A 25,127-nucleotide genomic window follows, 5' to 3' on the forward strand; every position below is an offset into this window, starting at 1 on the left:
GAGCTCTGTTAATTTTGGCTCTGGTCACCAAGGGTAGATATATGAGTTCTGTGATTTTATTTTGGCAATAGTTGTTGGGGGACCTATATACTCGGTTTTTGGCATCTGTGTTTATTTGAAATAAATTTGATTATGATTTCTGATTTTGATAAAACATGATTTTTTGTAAATGATCCCTATATTTTTAGTGGGTGCTTACTGGGCTGTCAAACTCATAATCTGTTATTTAACTCTTTTTTTCAAATCAGGAGTTTAATAGCTCACTGTTTTGAGAATCGGGTTTTGAGGCCTTGCACGCCTACTGAGTCTCAGCTTTGTAGGAGTGCGGCCGTTTGTCTGCGTACCGGGTTTGGTGAGCCGGATTTGGGACGTGACACCAACCCTAAATCAGCCACCACATGGTAAAAAGCTCTTTCCTACACCGTCGTCCACCGCCACTCCTTCTCTCTCTCTCCGACCATCCTCTTCTCACCAAAACTCCCCATCAATGTGTCCCTTTTCTGGAATTACTCTTCTCTCATGGCACAATCCCTAATCTCAATGTCTTGCCGTCTCCTACCATCTTTTCTACTCATTTGCCTTTCTCTTTGCTACCACAGAGTGCTCTCAGCTGCCGCATTATTTATCTCTGCCGTGATCCCAAGGACACATTTGTATCGTTGTGGCACTTCCTTGAGAGGTGGATTATTAGCTCTACTGCACACACTAGTACTCAAGGCTTGTATCTCAGCAAGGCATTCCAGATATTTTCCCAAGGAACAGCTCATTATGGCCTTTTCTGGGATCACGTGCTGGGATACTGGAAGAGCAGCTTGAGAAGACCTGAGAAGGTGCTCTTCTTGAAGTATGAGGGGATAATGCAGGATCAAGTTAGCCATTTGAGAAGACTGGTTGAGTTCATGGGATGTCCTTTTTCCAGAGAGGAAGAAAGAGATGGAGTAGTTAAGGACATTGTGAAGCTTTGTAGCTTTGACAACTTAAGAGATCTTGAGGTGAACAAGGATCCTAAGGGCAGTTTGGAGGGGAAAAGCATGAAACCACCACCATCTTATTTTTTTCAGGAAGGGAAAGGTGGGGATTGGGTGAATTATATGAGCATGGAGATGGCTGAGAAGTTGGATGCTATTACTAAGGAGAAGCTGCATGGCTCTGGCTCTGGTCTTAGTTTTGAGTCTAGCACCGTGCTTCCATAAAGACATGTTCTCAAATGTAGGGTTTTATGATCATGTGTGTTTGCTTTCTTATGTCATGAAATAAATGAATGGATCCCTTGAAGTTCCTCGTTGATCAGCGTCAATTATGGCAGTAAACCCCAATCAAATCTAAATGCTGGGGGTTTTACTGTTTGTTATGTTTAATTTAATATTTACTCATGTATGGTCTGTAACTTCGTGAGTGATTGAGTATGTTATTCTATTTTGATGCCAGTGTTGTGCCAGTGCTGTGTGGATATATGCATAAAAATGTATACAAAAAAAGTGTTTTGACTCCTGAGTACTGACTATATATATATTTATGGTTCAGGACTTTTAGCATGCATGGGCATGGCAAAGGTGGGTCTCCATCACATGTGATGTCTGACAACTATTGTGCTCCTCATCTGTTGATCATATCAATGTCGATAAAAACCAAATATTTATAAAATCACCAAAAATACATGTGGATAGGGAATGAAAATTTTAGGGAGGAGATAGGAATAAAAATTTTGGAGAGGGGATGAGAATGAAAACTTTATTTAGTTCAGAGAATAATTCATTGAGAATGAGAAAAGTAGATGAGTTATTTATTGGAAATAAGAATAGTAAAAACAGAAGACTCAAACACAAATAATATCTAGCACACAAACTAAAGCATATTAATTCATGCCTTATACGCAGGCATACCGCCGCATACGCCACTTGCACACTACAACACTCCAATGAAAACAAAGACTCAAACCCTTCACAATGTATGTACGTATTTGTATATTAAACTGAAATTAATATCATATAATCTCAACTAAATTTTTAAAATTCCTATTTTATTAAAAAAAATTAGGGAGTTTGAAATGCCTTGCTGTGATCCAAGCCTTCAGCGCTAATGAGTGCTCATGTGATCAGTAGAGCTAGTCATTTATCTCTCAGGCAAGTGCCAGAGTGATACAAATGTATCCCTGAGATCACGACAGACATAAACAATGAGTATCCGGTGAGAGGTTAGTTGCAAAGATGGTTGCGTTTAGAGAATACACTATCAATTAAAGGGACACAATCATTAGGGTTAGTGCATGGTCAGAGAGGGTGGACCTAGAGAGAACATGAGTGGTAATGGTAAGTGCTGTGCTGTGGGGACACAATGCATAGTCACTTTTCACTAAGGCTGATCTAGAGGGGCCAAGGTGTGTGCTCAAGACCCCCTTCTCATGAATATATTTATATATATATATATATATATATATTCTTAAAATATTAATAATTATAATTTGTATGAAAAGTGATATTTTTTATTTATTTTTCAAAATTCTACCCACCATATTTAAAATAAATTAAATAAAAACAATAAGATTATTATATCAAATAAAATTGATATTTGATGATAATAATAAATAATATGGCTAACCAAACATGGATCTTCAAATATTTTTGTTTTAAAATTTTGTATATAGATATATTTTTTATTGAACTTATCAATACATTATTATCAATTTTTTAGGATATTAATGTAAAAGATAGTAATAATAAATATAAATATAAATAAAACCATATAAAAATGCAATTGCTATCTCAAAATCTTTAAAATAAAAATCATTGCAGTTTGTGAGTTTTCTCTCTTTGCTCAATCTCTTCCAACTTCTGAGTTTATATTTTATCTTTCATCGTAGGGACTTATTATGTATTTTTTTCTAATTTATTTTATATCTAATTTAATTTGTTTAATTTTTGTGTGATTATTTGGTATCCAAAAATATTTGATATTTATAACATAATTATTGGATATTTGTTAAATATTTGTTTTATTATTTGTTATGAAAATTGTTGTAAAAACTGTTAGATATTTGTTCTTATTAATTGCTATGAAAAATTGATTATTTGTAGATTATTTGTTAAATAATTGTTGCATAAATGAATTTAGATTGTGAATTTGTGCTAATTTGCTTTTTTTTTTTAATTGTATTATTTGTTAACGTTTAACTGTTAGTTGAGTTATTTGCTAATTATGTAGATATGACATGTTTTTTTATACATAAATCAAAATTTTTAGATGGATGTATATTTTATTTTTGAATTATTGGTTATTATTATCTCAAATTTGAATTAATAAAGTTATTTAATATTCATAAATTTTTAAAATTTTAATTCAGCGCCTCCTAAATTTTATTTCTAGTTCTGCCACTGCTTTTCACTGTGCATTTCACTCAGTATTGTTCAAAACACTATCGACTAACTTGACCACACTGTTGATGAACTTTGTTCACTATACAATTCACACTAATGGATGATGTTCAACGTGATATAAGAATGTTTATAAAATTCTTATCTACAAATGTCCCTAGTAGTCTGGTCCTCATATATATATATATATACATAACAAAACACATCACTTCCTCCTACTTTTCAAAAACTAATTTATCAATAATTTTTATTATATATATATATATATATATTTGTATAAATGATTCTAGTGGTAGTTGAAGCTCGATGAGCTAAACGAGCTCAGCTAACTGCTAGGAGCTTGCATGGAATAGTGGTATAATCCTACATGACCTCGATGAGCTAACGCAATGCATTGAGGCTAGAAGAGCCTTGGCAAGATCCCCAGCCTCATTGGCCCACTCATCCCTATAAGCAATGCAAGTTACACAACAAGGCTTATAGGGTCAGGACAACCTTGCTTCTGTTGAAGACTTGAAGTATACTCAAAAGGCTAGAGAATGGTGGCTGGTCAGTCGTCTCGAGGCTTGGCTTAAGTTTTTAATTGTTGACCTTTACATGCATGAAGAGTACACTTGTGTGGGCTCTAATTGGATTGCATGCATGCTATCTTATCTTTCTCCTATTTCCAGTTGGCTGTGTCTTGTCTATCTTTTTCTTTTTGTATGGTGTGTTAGGTTTTTTAGTTGGGAATTGGTTCCCTTTGTCTTTGCCTATATGTATCCTTATTTCTAGCAGTGAATTTCAATCAAGTTAGTGTTTTTCCATTTCAAAACTCTTTGTTGTGTCTTCACTCGTGTGAGTGTGTGAGTGCAAGTGTGAGGCCTTTGAGTGCTTGAGTTAATTTATCAGTGGTATCAGAGAGATGGGATGGCCGGCTGTAGCTCATCTTCACACAACTCACAAGCCAACGTCCCTATTTTCAAAGGTGACAACTATAAATTATGGAGTCTTATGATGAAGACCATGTTCAAATCAATGAAGCTTTGGAACGTGGTGGAGAACAGACTCAATAAGGAGGATGAGGAGAATATAAATAATGACAACAATGACAAGGATGCCAAAGCTCTATACTTGATTCAGTAAGCCCTTGATGCGAGGATTCTCATCTGAATCTCCTCAGCTTCAACAGCAAAAGAGGCTTTGGAGAAATTGAAGGCAGAGTTTCAAGGAAACTCTGATTTTATCTCAGTGAAGGTACATGCACTACAACAAGAATTTACAGAAATGAAGATGAAGCATGCTAAAAAATGTGCAAGACTACATCACCCAAGTCTTGGACACTGTCTACCGCATTAGATTGCTTGAAGAGGAGTCACCTGAGAAGGTTGTTGTCTCCAAGATCCTAAGAAGCCTTACACCAAGGTTTGAGCATGTGGCCTCTTCTATTATTGAAGCCAAGGATCTTAACACACTATCTGTAGAAGTGTTAAGTGGTTCTCTCAAGACACATGAGTCCATGTTAGCTTTGTCTCAAGATCAAGGAGAAGAAAAAGCATTTCATGCCAGTTCCAGCGAGGTGAACTCATTCAAACGACGACGAGGATGCAGTTCAGTGGGTATTTTCAAGGCCGAGGAAGGACTGGAAGATGGCATGGAAGCTCAAGTGGAAGCTCAAATCAAGCACCTGATGACACTAAAACCTTTAAGCAAGGAGTGCAATGCCACATATGTAAAAAGTATGGGCACATGAAGGCACAATGCTGGTTTACAAACAAGGGGGCGAATGTTGTAAGTGAAGAAGCAAAGAAACCAGAAGAGGGCTCACTCTTTATGATGAGTGCCAGGCTTAAAGGTGAAGAACAAACGGCAGCAACTGTCTGGCTTCTTGACAATGGCTATTCCAATCACATGATCGGAGATCGAGACCTCTTCAAACAACTTGATGATAGACCCAAGCAGAAGGTTCGACTTGGAGATGGGAAGGCTCTTGAAGTTAAGGGAATAGGTATTGTTTCTCTTCGTGCAAGCTGTGGGAGAAAGAATGACATTAAAGGAGTGCAATTTGTACCTCAGTTGGCACACAACCTTCTTAGAGTAGGACAACTAATGTCCTGTGGATATTCTGTGTTGTTTGAAGATGAAGAATGCATCATTAGAGACAAGAAGACCACCAAGGAGATTGCAAGGGTAAGAATGACTGCTGGGAGGCTCTTCCTTTTGATATGGAGGATATTGGTATAGCTCATGTGACTCAAGGGGTGCTAGAGAAGTCCAAGCACTGGCACAATCAATGCTGGCATATAAATCCATCTAGTCTCAAGTTGATGGCACATCAGTCACTTATAGAAGGACTTCCAAACATCACACATGTTGATAAATATGAACCATGTGCACTAGGGAAACATCACAGGCTTGCATATCCAAAGCATGAAGCAAAACGAGCTCAAGCTCCACTAGAACTGGTGCATGGGAACTTAGCCGGGCCCATGCAGACACCTACACTTGGTGGTAATGTGTATTTTTCCTCTTAACTGATGACTTTTCTCGGTTCAGCTGGGTATACTTCATGTAGAACAAATTGGAAGCTTTACAACATTTCAAAAGCTTCAAATAACAACTCGAGAAACAACACGAACTTCCACTCAAAGCTTTCCAGAGTGATCGAGGATGCGAGTTCTTGTCTCGAGAGTTTGACACCTTCTGTGTTGATCAAGGGATAGAGCGACAGTTGACAGCGCCGTACTTGCCTCAGCAGAATGGCGTCGCTGAGAGGAAAAACTATATAGTGACTGAGATGGCATGGACCATGCTCATGTAGAAGAAGCTGCCGGCTACTTTGTAGGGGGAGGCGGTAGCTGCTGTTGTATATATTCTCAACCTCTCTTCAATTACTGCACTGAAAAACCAAACGCCATATGAAGCGTTATATGCGATGAAGCCGACGATGAAACACTACCGAGTGTTTGGGATGTATATGTTCTGTAAAACTGCAGAAATATATGTTATAAGTGTGAAGTGAGAATGCTGGAAAAATACAAAGAAAGTGCTTCAAAAGGTAGTCTTTCACTTTTAACTTAACAGCTGCCTACATAGAGATACATATATTACCAAAACAAAGCAAAAAATAAATGAAAATATAACTAGTACAAGCATTTCATAGCTTGTACATACTTGGCCATTAACTTTGAAATGGACATCAGCCTCCAAACATAAACATTGGTAACCCCCAGCTTGTATGAGTAGATAGCTGTAGATATTGGTTCAAATCACTAGATACAAAGCATGGCTTTTGAGTCAGTACATGCAGTTTCAATCTTTGTTGAGTCAGCTTCAGTCAATGTGCCAACAGTATAGGGTTTGTGTTGACAAACTCTTAATTTCGCAAGAAAATTGGCACAAAGTCTACAAATTTCTTTTTTATTGGATACTCAGAGGAGTCAAAGGCTTACAGGATGTTAAACCCATCCACTTGGAAAGTTCTCATTAACTGAGATGTGTAATTTAATGAGGAAGCTAAGTATGATTGGCCAGAAGATGGTTCATTAACTCAAAAGCTTGTGTTCTTTGATGAAGAAGCTGATGACCTGGCAAATGAAAACTCCTCAAACAATCACTCAACTCATTCCATTCTCAGCCCACAAGAAGCAACACTCAACCAAAGCTCAAACGAGGTAACTCCGGCAAGATATAGATCTTTAAACGATTCACACCACGAACCCGGTCCAGTTAGACCCGGCGAGCGGACAAACGGCCGCTGACCCATAGGGTGATGAACCCCATAAGTTTGTAAGGCCTCAAAACATGATTCAGAGAAGATATAAATAAACCAATAAAGTTACAAAAGTATTTTACAACTAATATTATTCAGTAATATAAAAGAAAATGTATTTTTCAGAAAAAAAAATTCTGAGAAAGCGACAACCCTAGTGAATCCATCCTAGCACTGGCTGAACATCACTAGACTTAAGGATAATAATCTTAGAGTCCAGTATCTGAAAAGATAGAAGAAGAGAGGCTGCGTTTCTCTATTACTCAGTGAGTGGGGTGAAAAATAGGTGGAAAATTTTCAAACACTTTCAAAAACATAAAAATTTTATTCAAACCTTTCCAAAACATCTGTAAAAACCACAAGTAAATAAACGTTAGGCAAGAAACCATATACAAGTACTAATACGTAAACGAAAGTTTCCAATGCACAACTTTGCAAACACTTCTCAACATCGTCATTAACTAAATACGAAATCCAGAAATACAAATCTTGGAAATATAGAAACTTCTAAATATGATTCCAAACAAAGTGTCTCCAAATTTACTATAGATAATAGATGACTGTTTATTATTAATGAACGGACACGGTACCAGATGGCCGTTTATTATTACCGAACAGACACGGTATCAGATGGTCGTTTAAAACTGAACAAACATGGTACAAAACTGTAATCTCAATTTTTACAAAACTTTTTTGTCGACAAGGTCAGTATTTAACCCCTACTAACAGGGTTGAGTACAGTTTATTTGGAGACTGTGGGATCGAAAATATGCATCCGACATCATGAAAAGATACCAGACGATATATCGAAGCACAAATATCATATTTGTTTTGTGTGGGTTCTTTCATTCCTAATAGGGGCAAGCCCCTATTATTAATTACCCCAGATTAGAAATCTTAGGAACCTCCGATTAAGGGACAAAAAGTACAAATAAAAGCAAGAAAATTTGCGAATTATGAAATTTGTTATTTTATTATATAAACATATTTATTACATCACTTATATGTATATATATATATATATATATATATTTTATCATCGTCATTGCACGTGCCTTGTCATCTGCGTTGCTGCCCAGCATTGCCATTTTGCAATTTTTTTGTTGCCATTTTAAAAATAAACAAGTCACTGCTTGATTGTGTCTTTCATTACTATATTACATGTCTTGTTGTCATCCTCTTGTAATATGTCTCATTCTTTCGCTTTTGAGACAAATTTAGCCACGACATTGAGATGAGCACCCTTATCATTGCTTTGAAATTAGCAGTGCATATTTCTCTGCCATTCATTTACTTGCATATCATTTCTAGATATATATTTTAATTTATTTATTTTAATCCACACTTATCATAGTGGGTTATATTTATTTATTTATTATTTTAGAGGGGCCATGAGCATATAACATGCATGTTTTTTTTTTGTTTTTGTATGCATGCCCTTCATTTCATATGTATGCACGTTTTCAATTTTTTTATCTCATGCATATATGCATAATAAAAATTTTTTTATCTTATATCATGCATAGTGATCCTGGCTTCTAAATGTATGGGCATGCATGCAATTTTTTTAGAGCTTTATGTGCAATACTATGCTCATATTATTACATGTTTTTTTCTAACAACATCACATTCTTAGTTACATGTGCATGCATGAGTCACGTGATTTTTTATTTATCTTTATCATTTATTTATTTATTTCCTTTTCAAGCCATGAAACCCATATTCATGTTGATGGTGGGCCCGCTTTTTTCTAATTTTTTTTTTTTCTTAAACAAAATGATGAATGCTTTTGTTCTTTTACATATATATATTTTCATTGTGTGTCTGCGTGCATGTCTGCGTGCATGTTATTATTTTTATTTTTATTTTTTTATTTATTTATTTATTTTTTTTTGCACATGAACTGGCATCCATTCATTTGTTTAACGGTGGCCCATTTTTATTATTTTATAATTATTATTATTTTTATATAGCATGCCCTCCATTTTCTTATCTATTTTTTTTATTTCATATCTATTTTTTTATTTATTTCATGCATGTGTGTATGCTTTCTCATTCTTTTTATTATTATTATATTCACGCCTTTTTATGCATGTATGCATCCCCACCCTTTATATATATATATATATATATATATATTTCATTATTATTATTTCCATACACGTCTGCATGCATGCAATGATTTTTTTTTGAATGATGCACGTGAATATATAGATGTGCATGCATGCCATCAGGTTTTTTTTTATGTGGTGGGACCCGCCATGCACATCATTCCATAGCACGCTTCTCATTATTCAACATTTTTTTAATGGCGGCTTTTGTTACATGCTTTGGTCCTACAAATTGAGACACTTTTTTTAACGCAAGCAATTAACCTTATTTATATATGACACGAAAAGCCCATTGTCTGAGCTATCATCACATGTAGCAATGGATTATGCCATGTATGTGCTGCTACAACTCGTAATACTATTGTTAGTAGTCCTCATTAATACATCATCATGCAGTGCTTGCATGGAGAGTGAGAGAAGAGCTCTTCTTGAATTCAAGAAAACACATCAAAGATCCAAACAACAAGCCGTCATCTTGGGTGATGGGACAAGACTGCTGCTCATGCATAGGAGTGCATTGTGACAACCTCACCGGCAACATTGTTAGACTGGCGCTCAAGGGTCCGGATCATCAGATATCAAACGAACATTACTTGTAGCTGAGAGGTGAGATCTCTCCATCTTTGCTTCAACTTAGACATTTGAATCATGTTGACCTGAGTGGCAACTTCTTCAATGGAACAAGTATTCCATCATTCATTGGTCGGTTCAAACAGTTGATATACCTCAATCTCTCTGATTCTTACTTTCATGGAGCAATTCCTTCAAGTTTTGGAAATCTATCCAGTTTGCAGACTCTTGACCTCTCATATAATTATGGAATTTATGTTGATGTCAAATTCAGCATTTTGAATAAGATGAACCGGTGGAGGGATGAGATTAATGACGAATCACGACTGTGATTTGATCCTTATTCCCAAATTTGTAATGTTTGAAATAGCCCGACAAGTTTCCTTCTAGATACTCTTCTTATGATCACGTATCATAAAGCCCAACAGACATGGAAGTATATTTTGACTAATAATATAGTGTCTGTATGTCATCTCCAGTGACAATGTCTCCAACAGCGCGGAGGGTGTCAGGAAACAATAACAGCAGACAATAAAGGCAATAATGATAGCGAGCAGCAGCAACAACAGCGAGCAGTAGCGACGTCGATGGTGGACGACAAACAACAAGCAATAGAAGCAGTGGTACCTGGACATGGTTGGCGGCATTATCTCGACCCACTCAACCATGACGGTGACCTCCTTAACGAGCGGCGATGGGCGGCAGTAGCATACTTGGCGGCATTATCTCGACCCATCCAAGCATGCCGAGGTGGTGAACGCAGCGAGCGGCAGACAGCGAGCGGTGGCGGCGATGAGCGGTTTTTTTTTTTATATCTCTATCTGAATACGGGGGAGAGGGAGAGAGATCAATATACCTTCTCCTTCGTCTTCTTTTCCTTCTTTTCTTTCCCCAATTTCTTTCTTCAAAAATCCTCCTCCTTTTTTTTCTCTGGCTTTTTTCCTTTTAAAAGAACAACATGGCTTATCTTCTTCAACCAAACCCAAACAAGAATTTAAAAATTTTTAATATGGGATCTTATCCTCCGAACCAACCCTCCGTCAAATCAACCAAATCTAAATCTCTTTATTATTATTATTTTTTTAATTTAATTTTTTTTTATTTCAAATTTTGATTGATTGATTTGATTTTTTTTCTTTTATTATTATTATTTTTTTAATTTAATTGAAAATTTATTTTATTATTTCATTGTTTTATTATTTTATTTACTTATTTATTTATTTATATATTTTTTTATTTATATTTTATTTATATTATTTATTCATTATTTATTTTTTTTATTTCTTTTATTATTTTTATTATTATTTTTTTTTTATTATTATTTTTATCCATATTTATATATATATATATATATATTTTTAAATTTACTTAATCCCAACTTCTGATTGTGATTTTTTTCCTAATTAATTTTTTTTATTTAATTTTTTTATTTATTTATTTATTTTATTTATTATATATTTATTTATTACTTTTTAAATAATTTCAAATTTCAAATTTTTAAATAATTTATTTATTATTCGAATTTATTATTATTATTATTATTTTAATTATATATTGATTTATTTTATTTATTATTGTTTTTTAATTTAATTTTATTTTTTTTTATTATTATTCACTTAACTCAATTTGCCTTTGGGATGTGTGTTCAAGCCGCTTGAGATTTGTACTCTCTCAAATCGCCTCAAGATCCGTTCTCAGGGGCAATCTTGTAAATTTTGCATTCATACCTCGAGATATGTTCTAAAGGGTAATTTTGTAATTTTGCATTTATGCCTCGGGATATGTTCTCAAGGGCTATTTTTGTAAATTTTTTTCCTTTTGTATTTGCCTCAAGATATGTTCTCAAGGGTAATTTTTGTAATTTATATTTTTGCCTCGAGATATGTGCTCCCTACCGATCTTGTGATTTTTGATATTTTTAGATCGCCTCGAGATCCGTGCTTTTAGGGTCGAATTATGATTTGAATATTTTAGATCGCCTTGAGATCCGTGCTCTAGGTCGATCTTATGATTTGAATATTTTTAGATCGCCTCGAGATCCGTGCTCTAGGTCGATATTATGATTTGAATATTTTTAGATCGCCTTGAGATGCGTGCTCTAGGTCGATCTTACGATTTGAATATTTTTAGATCGCCTCGAGATCCGTGCTCTAGATTTGAACTTATGATTTGGATATTTTTAGATCACCCTCGAGATCCGTGCTCTCACCGATCTTATGATTTGAACATTTTAGATCACCCCCGAGATCCGTGCTCTCGGTTGATCTTATGATTTGAATATTTTAGATCGCCTCGAGATCTATGCTCTCGACTCGATCTTATGATTTGAATATTTTTAGATCGCCTCGAGATCCGTACTCTAGAGCTAATCTTATGATTTGAACATTTTAGATCACCTCGAGATCTGTGCTCTCAGCTGATCTTATGATTTGAATATTTTAGATCACCTCGAGATCTGTGCTCTCAGCTGATCTTATGATTTGAATATTTTAGATCGCCTCGAGATATGTGTTCTCAGCTGATCTTATGATTTAAATGTTTCAGATCATCTCGAGATCTGTGCTCTCGGATAATCTTGCGATTTAAATATTTCGGATCACCCTCGAGATCCGTGCTCTCAGCCGATCTTGTGATTTAAATATTTAGATCGCCTCGAGATCTGTGCTCTCTACCGATCTTGTGATTTAAATACTTTTAGATCACCCCTGAGATCTGTGCTCTAGGCTAATCTTATGATTTGGATATTTTAGATCGTCCCGAGATCTCTCTCTCTACCGATCTTCAAATTCCAAATATTTAGATTATATCGAAAAATATCTTCTAGACTTATCTTGAATATATTCAAATATAATGAAATTTATTTATTTTAACCACATGTTGTCCTAATTCGATTATTATTTGACTATATGTAATTTTTTTAAAAAAAAATTTTTTATTCGATTTGAATCAGGACATGCAATTTTTTTACATAAACAGAGACTAAAACATCAAACAAACTTATAGTCAAAATACCGAATGTTCACAAATTTTTCTCAGATATTCCAATAAACAGAAATTCAAAATTTCAAAATCCCACTTTAGGGGAATGCAGATAAACAAAAATCAAGTATAGAATTTAGTAAATAAATTACCAAATCATTAATACATACCAAATCACTCTCGAATTGAAAATCAAGAGTAAAACACTATATAACCGAATAAAGAAATAAGCGAGATTAAATCTGAGCAAAACAGGGAAATAACATAAAGTAAATTCACACTCCAACACATAATTACATGATTGGTAAAATCCAACAATTCCAACAATTCCAAATACAAATAACCTCAAGATTCCCATTATCAAGCTGGATTACATGCAACCATGCTTGCCAACCTAAAAACACATAGAAGCCAAGGTATAAAGCAAGATAAACAATTAGCTTATTATACTACATCCCACACCTCTCGGCATGAAAACAGCTCTAAACATGCCTCATTCCATAACACATAACTCCAAAAACATACTCTCAAATGCAAAGATATTTTGCAGAAACAAACTTAGGAAAATCCTGAACATTTACTTGTTTAATTCTTTCCCAAATTCAGCCTCCAAGAGTGCAAAAAATCCTTCTAAATCTGAAAATTCTACATAGAAACATCATCCTACACAAGCCCTCTTTAATAGATCATAACTCAAAATCTACAAATCCAATGAACTTGAAATTTTGCTGGTTGAAAGTTAAGGTGATAAGGAATATTTCCTATATCAGGCACTTTGTCTAATTGCACTTAATAAGTCCAGAATGTGCCTCTAAATCTGTAGGTCTACATAGAAGTACCTTCAGGACATGTCAAATTGAATGGATCTTATCTCATAGAATATACGCCCAATAAATATGAAATTTGGTAGGTAAATAGATTAAACAATTCGTTACAACTTTTAAATTTTAATCTTCCACAAATTCTGTCTTTATGACCTCCGAATGATGGCCACAATTTCCATCCACTCAATGTCATTTCCAGATATAAAGATACATGCATTCATCTAGTCTTAAACCAACTCTCTTAACTCAAGTCATGCAACGATATGAGATATTATTTTCAAAGGTTTCACAATCAATTGAAAGGTACGAGTTTAAACATTCATCCAAAATTTATACAACCATAAAAATTCCTCTAACCACACACCTTCACTTCATTAATACCATCATTTTCCCCAACAATCTCATAATCATAGGGTCGTTGCTTAAAATAAATTCTCAAATCATTATGTCAAACACTTGGCATTCATTATTTAAATATTCACACATGAGCTCCAACATAACCAATAATGACTGATTTACATACACCAATCCTCTCCAATAACAATGATGCAATAACACCAAAGTAAACTCACCAATTTTTCAACTTCACAAAACTAGGACTATTTTCCATTCCAAATGTGGATATAGGAAAACTAAAGTCTTCTTTCACCGATCTACCAACCTACCAATCTAAAATAACAATTCAAACATACCTCATAAAAGCATATATACCCATGCCATTAACATAAATATAAAACTCTCACACATAACATCATCTCCAAAATCCCTAACTCATATCATCATATTCTAACAATCAATTGGTCATTGCTCATTTTTAATACTCAAGAGCATTTCATCAAATATATTGCATGCAATGACTAACTTTCCACACATCAATTCTAGCATAATACATGAATACGACAAATTTACATGAGTCATTCTACAAGTATTTTTGTTCCACCCAAGATGGGAAAATCACCCAATTTAACACATGAGATCCACTAAATTCTTGCACATAAATCACATTGAATCTATCTCACAAAGGTCTTCAATTTTCACAACCCAAAACTAACATCAAGCATGGTGTTTGTTATCCAACACAAAAATGAATCTTGGCAAGTAGAATAATAATGAGCCAAAATATATAAACAAAGCCCTCGAATATCAAATAAAAAAATCATTAAGTAAATTCATGGAGATCTCCCAATTAAACTTCGTATGATACTCCAACAAGGCAAAACAAGAGTTCCAACATTATCACGCAAAATCATTTCAAAACAAAACCAATACATCATGTAAGAATTAAAGGAAACCAACAAGGATTAGGTTAGCCCACTCACACTGAAATCTCTTCCCTTTCCCCTTTACTTCAAAGGATCTAGCAGGAAGAAACCAAAAAGAGAAAATGAAGACCGCGATCTAGGGTTAAGATCAACAATTGCATAAAAAGAAAAAATTAAGGAAAAATCCAAGATTCACTTACCCATAACCATCCACAATCAAAGGTGGAGAAAGATCTTAGGGCTAGGGTTCGCAACTCATGAATGTGAGATGGAGTTGGAGGAGACAAAAGGTTAATATTCTAATCTTGGGTTGTTACAAGAATCGACATCTACAATGTCGACTTTACTTATAGTATCGAGCTACTGCAGTAATGTGCAAAAACTAGTTATTACAATATATGCTTTTATGTTCCTTTGCCTTCATTGTCACAAATCCATATACATTCGAAGAAGCTATGAAGAGCCAAGAAATGGAGGGATGCCATGAGAGAAGAAATCAATTCTATATCGAAGAACAATACCGGAGCCGACGCACCACCGGAAGAAGTCAAACCAGTTGGTTTAAAATGGATTTTCAAATCCAAATATAATTATGATGGATCTCTAAATAAGAGAAAGGCTAGCGTAGTCGCGAAGGGATATTCTCAACTAGAAGGGATTGATTTCACTGATGTCTTCTCCCCTGTTGCTCGTATGGAGATGATCCGTCTGTTCCTAGCCATTAGAGCTCAACAAAGGTGGCCTATATATCAGTTAGATATCAAATTTGCATTCTTAAATGGTAAACTAAAGGAGGAGGTCTTTGTGACTCAATCAGAAGGGTATGAAGTTGAAGGAAAAGATAACCATGTTTATAAACTGAGAAAGGCACTCTAAGGCCTCCTCTAAGCCCCGCGAGCATGGTATTCAAAGATTGATGAATTCTTCTTACAACTGGGGTTTGAACGCAGTGATAATGAACCAAATCTTTACAAAAAGATGAAAGGAAATAGTGGTATTTTACTTCTATGTATGTATGTAGATGGCATTGTCTACATGAGTTCGTCGGAGAAGATGGTAGCCAAATTCAAAGAGGCAATGTTGAACACCTTTGAAATGTCAGACCTTGGACTTCTAAGCTATTTCTTAGGCTTCAAAGTTAAGCAACAAAAGGGATCCCTCTTTGTTTGTCAAGGAAGATATGCAGAAGAGCTGTTGAAAAAGTTTGGGATGCCTCATTACAAGGCCATGACCAGATCCCTATAAACTCCAACGCGAGAAGCTTCGGCGAGAGGATAGCACTGAGCATTGCATGCACAACACTACAGTGAGTATGGTAGGAGATCTTTATACCCTATCGCACACCCGACCGTGATCTCATGAACGCTGCTTAAGTAGTGTCTAGATTCATGCAAAAACCCTACTTTTGTATCATTTAGGTGCGAGAAAACGCTGCACTCCACTACATCTCCGGAACAATGGGGAGTGGTCTATTGTATGAATGTGGAGTGAACCAAGCTTGCATGTGCTTCACGAGATAGCTGACCGGTATGGCTCGGTTGATGATTGGAAAAAGTACTACTGGATGGGTGTTTAACCTCGATTCGCAAAGAGTGATTTCATGGTGCTCAAAAGAACAAGATATTACAAAGACTTTCGAGACCTCAAGCAAAGTATATCTTGGCTATCTCCATAGCTTGTGAGGCGGTATGGATGCGGTGAGTTCTCAAAGGTATGAATCAAGTTCGAATGGTCCTACAAGTATGTATTGTGATAATAGCTTGCCCATTGCCATTGCTAAAAATCCAACCTGTACCGAAAGGACCAAACACATTGACACAAAGTTTTATTTTATTTATGGGTTGGTTAGTGATGGTTTAATTTAGTTAAACTACTACAGGTCGAAAGAGCAAAAGTCAGCGACATTTTTGCTGAGCCTCTTTCGACATAAAAAACATGAGCATTTTCCGTGAGATCTTGGGTGTTAGAAGTTTTTGAGTATGGGGAGGGTGTTGAAGACTTGAAGTATACATAGAAGGCTCGAGAGTGGTGGCTAGTCAATCGCCCCGAGGCTTGGCTTAAGTTTTTAATTGTTGACCTTACATGGATTACTACTACACTTGTGTGGGCTCGATTGACCGCATGCATGCTATCTTATCTTTCTTGTTTCCATTTGGTTGTGTCTTGTCTACCTTTTTGCTTTTTTGTATGGTGTGTCGATTTTTTTAGTTGGGATTTGGTTCCCTTTATCTTTGCTTATATGTATCCTTATTTCTAGTAGTGAATTTCAATCAAGTTAGTGTTTTTCCATTTCAAAACTCTTTGCTGTGTCTTCTCTCATGTGAGTGTGTGAGTGCAAGTGTGAGGCCTTTGAGTGCTTGAGTTTATCAGCTTCGTGCACTAGCATAACCACAACTTCACCCATAACCACAGACACAACCACGAGGATCGATCAACCATTGATTATTCCAATAATTTGGCATCGAGCCTAACCACAGTACATCGTAGAACACTCGTGAATGATCGTTTCATGACACCGATTGCAATACAGTAAGCAACCATTGCTATAGGCGTAGATCAGCCGTGGTTCTCCCATGAATTTGGTATCAAGTAGGCACCAGCCACACAACCACTGGTTTTTTATCACCACGTGTGAGCCCCCACCTTTTAATTAAATCCCTAGCCATTGATACTATTATTATTATTATTATTATTATTATTATTATTATTATTATTATATACTAGCCATTGATTATGTTTTCAATTAAAAAAACTCTAGACATCTCTTCGTCTCCTTCCGATTTAGATCGCCATTAGAAAAAGAGAAAAACCTAGTCTCATCCTTCTCTCCCTATTTGCGGGTGGTGTCAGCGATGAGGAAAAAAGAAGGATCTCTCGTCATGGGTTTGATTGATTCATTGTTATTGATGAGGTAAGAACCCTCTTCCCCCGATCTTTGAAAAATATTATAGAATTATTATTCTTATTTTTTTAGATCTTCATATGTTAATGTCGGATATTAGTGATGGATGGGTAAGGTTAACTTCTTGTTTGAGGAGTTTAAGATTAATTTGATAGGTTTCAGATTTAGTTTTTGATAATGGAGGAAACTCCACTTCGATTTTAGGGGTCTTAAAGGCATAATTTGGAGGAGAGTAAAATAAAAAACTTGTAGAGTTTGACGTTAGCTAAGGATCTTCCAAATTTCAGAATTTTTGAAGTAGTATCCTGTAATTTATAGGCTTTAAACTCAGGTGACACTGACAGCTTTTTTGTGCAACCCTTGAGAATTTATAAATTTATTTCATGATTGTAGAGTCTGATTTAGATTTAGACTTATATAAGAAAGTTATATAGGATGTTTTTTTATATTTGACTCTGCTGAATTTTCAGAATTTTTAGCCATGTAATTTGTGAGATATGATCAGATTTCTAGTGGTGCTCAATGGCAATTTTGCAGAAGCATGATTTTTTTATCGAGAATTTGAGGATCTTAGATGTTGAATCAGGGCTCATGTTTAATAAGGAAGTTGTTCAATTTTTGAGTTAATGTTATGCTCCCAAAGTTTAATCTTATTTGAAGTTATATGTTGTCGATATATCTTATTAAAAAGGGAATGTCTAAAATTGTTGGTTTACATATTTATGATTTTTAAAAGTGATGGCTTAAATTCTGTAGATCTCAAACCATTGTGAGATTTGGACATGTTATAGATGTAGATGTCTAGTTTTCTTAGAAAAATTGAAATTTCTGTTTTGGGTTAGAATTTGCAAAAGCTATGTTGATTTCAATCTTAAGGTTCGTAGTGGAATTGGTTATTAGTCTCGACCTTGGTAGTTTTGTTAGTGTCTTGATTATGTTTTTTGCATTCGTGTGAATTTTTAGAAATTGATTTACTTGTAATTCGATGGGTTATTCCCAAATATAGGACTTCCTAAGAGAATTCAAAAATCGATCGTTAATCGATGTAAATATCCCACATATAAATCCTATTATATGTATATATTTAGAAAATTCTAGTCTTTTTGAATTTATGAAAATTTTTGAGAAAAATGCTTATTACTTGATTTATGTTTTCGATTTATTTATTTATTTATTATTTGTAATTTGTATGTAAGTATTTAGTTTTTGGAAATGAATTTGAACTATTTTTATCCGAAAATGGGATCATCAAAATTTATGTATTTTTGTTCTGATAAATGTTTCGACATTACGATTTTTGACATAGCAACTTGTAGTCCCCAACTAACTTTGCAATAACCCCGACATTGGGGTTAAACATTGACCGTGAAGACATATATCCGCCAAATGAAACTATAGTTTCCCACCGCTTCGTCGGTGAAGAATAACTCGCTCGATAATTCCTACTGGGTCACCGAGGGTAAACTTATGCAGTTCGGTATTCTCGACTCAAGGATCACCGAGGGCAAACATATGACCTTTGACATTTTGCTTTTAGGGCAATAGTTATTTCTAGGGACATATAAACTCGACTTTTTCGATCGATTATGTTTTATTGAAAAACTTAACTTTTGAATTTTATTCTAATAAACTTGTATTTTATTATACTTGTTTTAGTTTTGAAATTTTGAAAATTTTATGATCCCTATATTTTTTTAGTGGATACTTCACCGGTACCGCTGCTCACAATCTGTTTAATCGATCACGAGCTAATAGCTCACCGCTTTAAGAATCTGCTTTTGAGGCCTTGCACGCCACTCGGGTCTCGGCCTTGTAGGTGTGCGGCCGCTTGTCAACACATCCGGTCTAACGAGCCAAGTTCGGCGTGATATGCCACGGATCAGCCCCATGCTTCTCTCAACTCTTGATCACTATGTGAATATATTTTTAAAAAAGGTTTGTCATTAAATCTCTCTTTTTGTCCCTCTTTTGGATTATGTACATATATTGAATTTAATTGGGAGTGATCAAATGTTTGGATCAATCTTGATGTTTAAATTTCCACTGAAAAAGAATGTGTTGAAAATCAATGCAAGTAACAAGAGGTGAAGTAATTCATTGAGCTTTTTGTTGGAGAAGTTGATTGAAAGATAGAAGCAATGTCAGAAGATACATTGCATCTAGAAGTCCAGTACATGCAACATTGAGTTTGAAAAGTCACGGTCATAATGTTATGCAGGAGAACTATAAGAATGTAATTAATTTAGATGGTTGCTGTCATGTAATTGGTGATGTGTAACAGACAAATGTATGTGTTTTTTAATTAAGGTGACATGTAAGAAGAGTCTGGAAGGATGTTTTCAAAGAAGTGAACTGGAGATGAAGTGAATGGAAGAACTGAGGAGTTGAAGTGGAGTATGTGTGTCTTTGTCTCTGTCTCATTCCTTGTTGATCTTCTTGTGTGTGTGTTTAGCTCTTCCGGTTCCCATTTTACACTCAAATAGATTCCAACACTTTTTGAGCAAACCAGACAGGATTGTCCGCGAATATTACATGTATGTAGGTTTTGTTTGTTTGTTTGTTTGCTTTTCTGACTTTTAATAACACTAGTAATTCTACCATCATTATTTTATGTGGAAATTTATAACAGATTGAGAGTTGCTCTACAAACAGTATGAGTTCTAAGAAAAAGTTGGTCAATGGGCTGGGGAGGCCCAAAGGCAGAACCCTTTGAAATAAATTCACTTATCTAAAACCGCTGTGTGAGAAAATTTATCATATTGTGCATTAAAAATAATGTATAAAATGTCTTTCCAATTGGTTGGTTTTGTAAAGGCTTTTTAATTTTTAGGGTGCATGGTCCTCTTTTTAGTAAAAGAGTATTGATTATGGGTTAACTAGGCAAAATTATCAAATAGTGTTGTCATTTATGCATTAATGTTTTTGTGATTATCTTTTGGATCTATTTTATCTTGCAAATTTCAGAGGTACAAAGACAACAAGCATCGCACAAAAAGATAGGCAAGAAAAGTTAAATACACTGAACATAAAGTGACTTAACTGACTCTGTAAAATTATAATAAAAGAACAAAAGTTTGACACACTGTCATTTACATGCGAATACATTTTTATGAGCATATTCATATAAACGATAATCTTTTAAGTTTTTGAGGCCAACATGTAAACTCCAATAAATTATTTCGATCATATTATTGTAAAAGTCATATTTGCTGTGTAAGAATGACTACAATAAAACAAAAATAGCTATGCATGTCTTTTAATCGAACAAATATATATTTTTTCTTTATATTTACATATAATATCTAATAATATATATTATAAAATGTTATATATATATTTCAAAAACCATTAATTCCAACTCAATTAATAATATAAACAATTGTTCTAAAATGATAAACCATAAAATTAAAAGAAGAGGCTGAAATGTAATTTTCAAAGAGTGGTAATTAAGGTGGGAGTAATTTCATTCTCTCGTGGCAAAATAAAAATCCTTTGAAAAAGAACCTCATAGTCCTTAGAAAGATTTTAAATGCCCCAAAAATAAAATCTTCATATTTTCTGAATATCCTCAAAAATTACTTTCTAGTTGGCAAAATAATAACAATTACCCATATAATTACTTAAATCACCATTAAAACCTCCATTTTCCTCGAAATTGAAAACGAATTTAATAACAAAATGGACATAATAATAAAGAACATGCACAACACCACGCCAAAGCCACTCCTCTCAACACACTTACACTCTCACCAAGGTAAGCTTAAGATCTCGAATACGTTTCCTCGCAAAATATTCAAGAAGAGATTTATCATTAACATTTATAGTCATTGACAAATTAAAATTTATATAAACACTTGATTAGTAAGTTTTATAAAAATATTAATTGGGAAATAGGGCAGCAAAGAGACGCCAATATATTAAGCCATCTTTACTTGAAATTATAATTTTTAATATTCAAATGTCATCACTTGTCAATGATATGCATTAATAAATAATAAATGGAAGAGAAACTAGAATTTTAGGACGGGCAAGAAACCATATCATCCTTTATCACAATGAAAGCTACAAAGCAGGTGTGAGTTCAAACCATCTACCTTACGCTACTCTATTTTGTCCTTTTACACATCAAAAGCTAACAAATGACACCCAACTCACACTTCCTGATCCACAATTTCTTTCTTCCATTTCCATCCAAATGTCGTGGCTGTCAAAAAAAAAATACAATCCAAAAAATATTCTATATATATATTTAATTGTTCATCAGTTATTTAAAGGTAAATAATTTTGATCGGCATCATAATTATAAGCATTAATTAAAGATAATTTCACCAGGTATCATTATGATTACCCATCTCAATTTGTTTCACTAAACAACACAAGAAGTTTACACCACTGATATCACAATTACCCGGAATTGACGACGCTATCTACCAATATATATTAATAGGCTACATTGATGTTAAAGGACGTTGTCAATAGATAACGCCATGAATTGTCACGATAAGGCAATTGGTACATCACATCAAATTCTCTCAAAACTTACACTCGCACGCGAAAACTAATCGTTTAATAACCCAAATGATACATACAAATCAAAGTCACGCCAGCGAAATCACCATGATATTACCCACCGAAGATATTTACCCAAGCAATCAACCACCACCTTAATATTTTTGCCATCACATCTACCACACCCTCACCTCTCAGACTACTCGATTTCTAATAATATTAAGGTAAGTTTATTTTTATTTTTATTTTTACTCATTTCTACTTATATACTCCGTTAACTGCAATATTTGAGTTTTGTAAAAAATTAAAATTGTCACTAAAGCTTCTAAAATCTAAAATATATATAACTAATTGAGTAATAACATATTAACTCCCAAAGGTCGAACAACTCCCTTCTAAATTAGAATTAATAATTTAAAATATATAAAAATATTTTACCCGAATTATAAAATAAATAATTAATTAAAAATAAAATCACGAGATATTTTTATATATATACAAAAATTTAAACTCAATAATAATTGGTTAAACCATTTAAAACTTCTACAATTAAGATAAACATGTTGGATATTTTAAATTATATGTATTTATCCTATATATTTAAACCAAAACAATATTAAAAAGTGAAAATTACCAAAAAAAAAAAACCTTAATCCTTTACAATATCGCTAAAAACAATTTTAATTGATACAACTTAAGACTCTCCTTTTAAAACACGATTTTCAAACCCCAAAATCGTAAATCACTATAACAGAGTTATTTTTAATTTTATGGATGAAATTGCCCTCGATAGGAAGTTGTGGTAGCAATCATGTGTTCGGTTTGGGAGGGAGCTGTGGTTGCTTTAGGTAACCTTTAGAGATAACCATTACCCAAGTACGATTATACTTTTTTTCTCTCGCTTCTTCAGCCTTTTCCATTTCCAAATTGTCTCCGCTCTGGCATCCTTGTTCGGGGAAGAAGAACTCGCTCCGCCATTGTTCGCAGAAGAATTCCAACTCAAGTATTCGCATTTTATCACCACGCCTGTATCGGGCCGTAGGCTCTATCACCACACAAGAAGTTATGCTTATGGTTTTTTTAAACAATTCTCAAGTAGAAAAGAGATTTTTCGGTGTTGTTTGTGGTTCTCGCTTTTTAATAATAACATTGAAGTCTCGTAGGGGAGATTCACCTGACAGGGTTTTGTTTTTGTTTTCAGCCTCACCGCATAATGCATCGAAAGAGATTTATCATCATAGGCCGCCAGAATGTTTACAATGTAGGTTTTCCTTTACGTTGATACTAGCTGTAAGTTTTAAATGAGGTTTTCGCTATAACGTGGATTGTATTTAAACATTTGATGTATCTCGCTTAACAATTGTTGTTTTGCTAAATGCAATCATTAAATATTTATGTTCCATTTAAGAATTTAGTTTACGCTTAAAAAATTTACTTCCGCTAAATTTGTCTGGTAATAATCGTTTAACACGGTTATCAATGCAATTTCGCGACATTATAATAATCTAGCTTGATGGGCGACGCCACGTAAACGGAGAAAATGAAGTACTTCATAACTAGAGTTTTATAAATATGCGCCATTTTAGTCGGGATTCTAACATTAAATTTTAAATATCGATGCTCTTGAAACTATTTAACCATCAGGTCGATACGGACCTAAAGTGGATTCCATCACTCTAGCCTACCCCTGTTCACATAACGACACCCCGCGTAATGGAGAAAGCAACGATCACTACTGCCTACGCTACGCGGGTTTATCGAATGCCGTCACGGTGAAAAATCACGGTTACTGCGAAGCGGACGCCTTTACTTGTACTTAAAAGTATGTTACCCGATATCAAGGAAAGGAGCGCAAGATTAAAAGGATCATTTATCGGGGAGAAAGATTGATATAATATCGTATAATAGCTATTTTCAGAATAATATCAGAGTATCATTTACATATCATAAGCTGGCTAAATATTCATTCTGCTTAAATTTGGGCTTATGTTTATTTTTCGGGTTAACGTGCTTAAATAAAAGTGTTCCATGTTTAAAAAATTATTGTCTTTACTTAAATATTTTTGTTATCATAAATATCATACTATGTAAATTATTACAGCTAGATAACTTTTATTTATTTACAATAACGTTTTTTATTCTCAAATGTTATAAAACGTTTAAACGGCAATATCTATGTTTAAATATCAAAAGTCGACACTCAACAGCTATTTTTTAAAATAATTGTTTATTTTACAAACGGTCGGCTCAGGCGATGGGCTTCATCATAGATCTATGGTTGAAAATACCTTGAAAATAGTTCTGATATCCAAAGGTCAACAATTTTATCATTCTGACGGCATGGCGTACAAGACAACGTTAGGGCTCATTTTATGTAACGAGCACAGTAATCCGACCTCGCAACACTTCGCCAGAAAAGTGCGAAATGTCAATGTTTTAAACTAAACATAAATGTTTAAACTAAGAATTAAACATGTTTAAACGATTACAAAATATTTAAACGGTAAGTAAATAATTTAAATGGTAAAGTAAATATTTAAATAAACAAAAAATAATTTAAACAACAAAAATATTTAAACGTAAGTAAATAATTTAAATGGTAAAGTAAATATTTAAATAAACAAAATAATTTAAACGCAGCAACATGTAAATGGTAACGTAATATATTTAAAAAGTAAATGATAATTAAACAATAATTAACTTCACAACTACAAAACATAAAAAGACAAGAACCTTTACAACAGAAGAACTATTTTTCAATAGAATACGATAATGGCACATCATCTGCTCTAACAATAAAATTTACTACAAAGACATTTCACATTTAAGTTATTAATACCACACATAA

The 25,127-nt window shown here is 34.1% G+C and overlaps 2 protein-coding genes across 2 annotated transcripts; both read left to right on the top strand.

Moving 5' to 3' along the window:
- Positions 1 to 398: 398 nt before the first annotated feature.
- On the top strand, positions 399 to 1,230 carry LOC120273799 (cytosolic sulfotransferase 14-like). The gene has a single exon (XM_039280507.1). It carries the CDS (start codon positions 399 to 401, stop codon positions 1,191 to 1,193), a length of 795 nt encoding a protein of 264 aa, XP_039136441.1. The 3' UTR covers positions 1,194 to 1,230.
- Positions 1,231 to 5,099: 3,869 nt separating this feature from the next.
- LOC120273801 lies at positions 5,100 to 6,171 on the top strand. The gene is made up of 3 exons (XM_039280509.1): positions 5,100 to 5,540; positions 5,582 to 5,861; positions 6,068 to 6,171. Exons 1-3 carry the CDS (start codon positions 5,100 to 5,102, stop codon positions 6,169 to 6,171), a joined length of 825 nt encoding a protein of 274 aa, XP_039136443.1.
- The last annotated feature ends 18,956 nt before the right edge of the window (positions 6,172 to 25,127 follow it).

This window comes from Dioscorea cayenensis, chromosome 12 (genome assembly GCF_009730915.1).
Source record: "Dioscorea cayenensis subsp. rotundata cultivar TDr96_F1 chromosome 12, TDr96_F1_v2_PseudoChromosome.rev07_lg8_w22 25.fasta, whole genome shotgun sequence".
Lineage (NCBI taxonomy): Eukaryota > Viridiplantae > Streptophyta > Magnoliopsida > Dioscoreales > Dioscoreaceae > Dioscorea > Dioscorea cayenensis.

What these genes read in the sequence shown, in the direction of transcription:
- LOC120273801 (XM_039280509.1), top strand. Translation starts at nt 5,100, where the DNA reads ATGAAGGCACAATGCTGGTTTACAAACAAGGGGGCGAATGTTGTAAGT. An exon ending in CCACCAAGGAGATTGCAAGG is followed by an intron (nt 5,541 to 5,581) that starts GTAAGAATGACT and finishes TTTGATATGGAG; the next exon opens with GATATTGGTATAGCTCATGT. An exon ending in GCAGACACCTACACTTGGTG is followed by an intron (nt 5,862 to 6,067) that starts GTAATGTGTATT and finishes GTGTTGATCAAG; the next exon opens with GGATAGAGCGACAGTTGACA.
- LOC120273799 (XM_039280507.1), top strand. Translation starts at nt 399, where the DNA reads ATGGTAAAAAGCTCTTTCCTACACCGTCGTCCACCGCCACTCCTTCTC.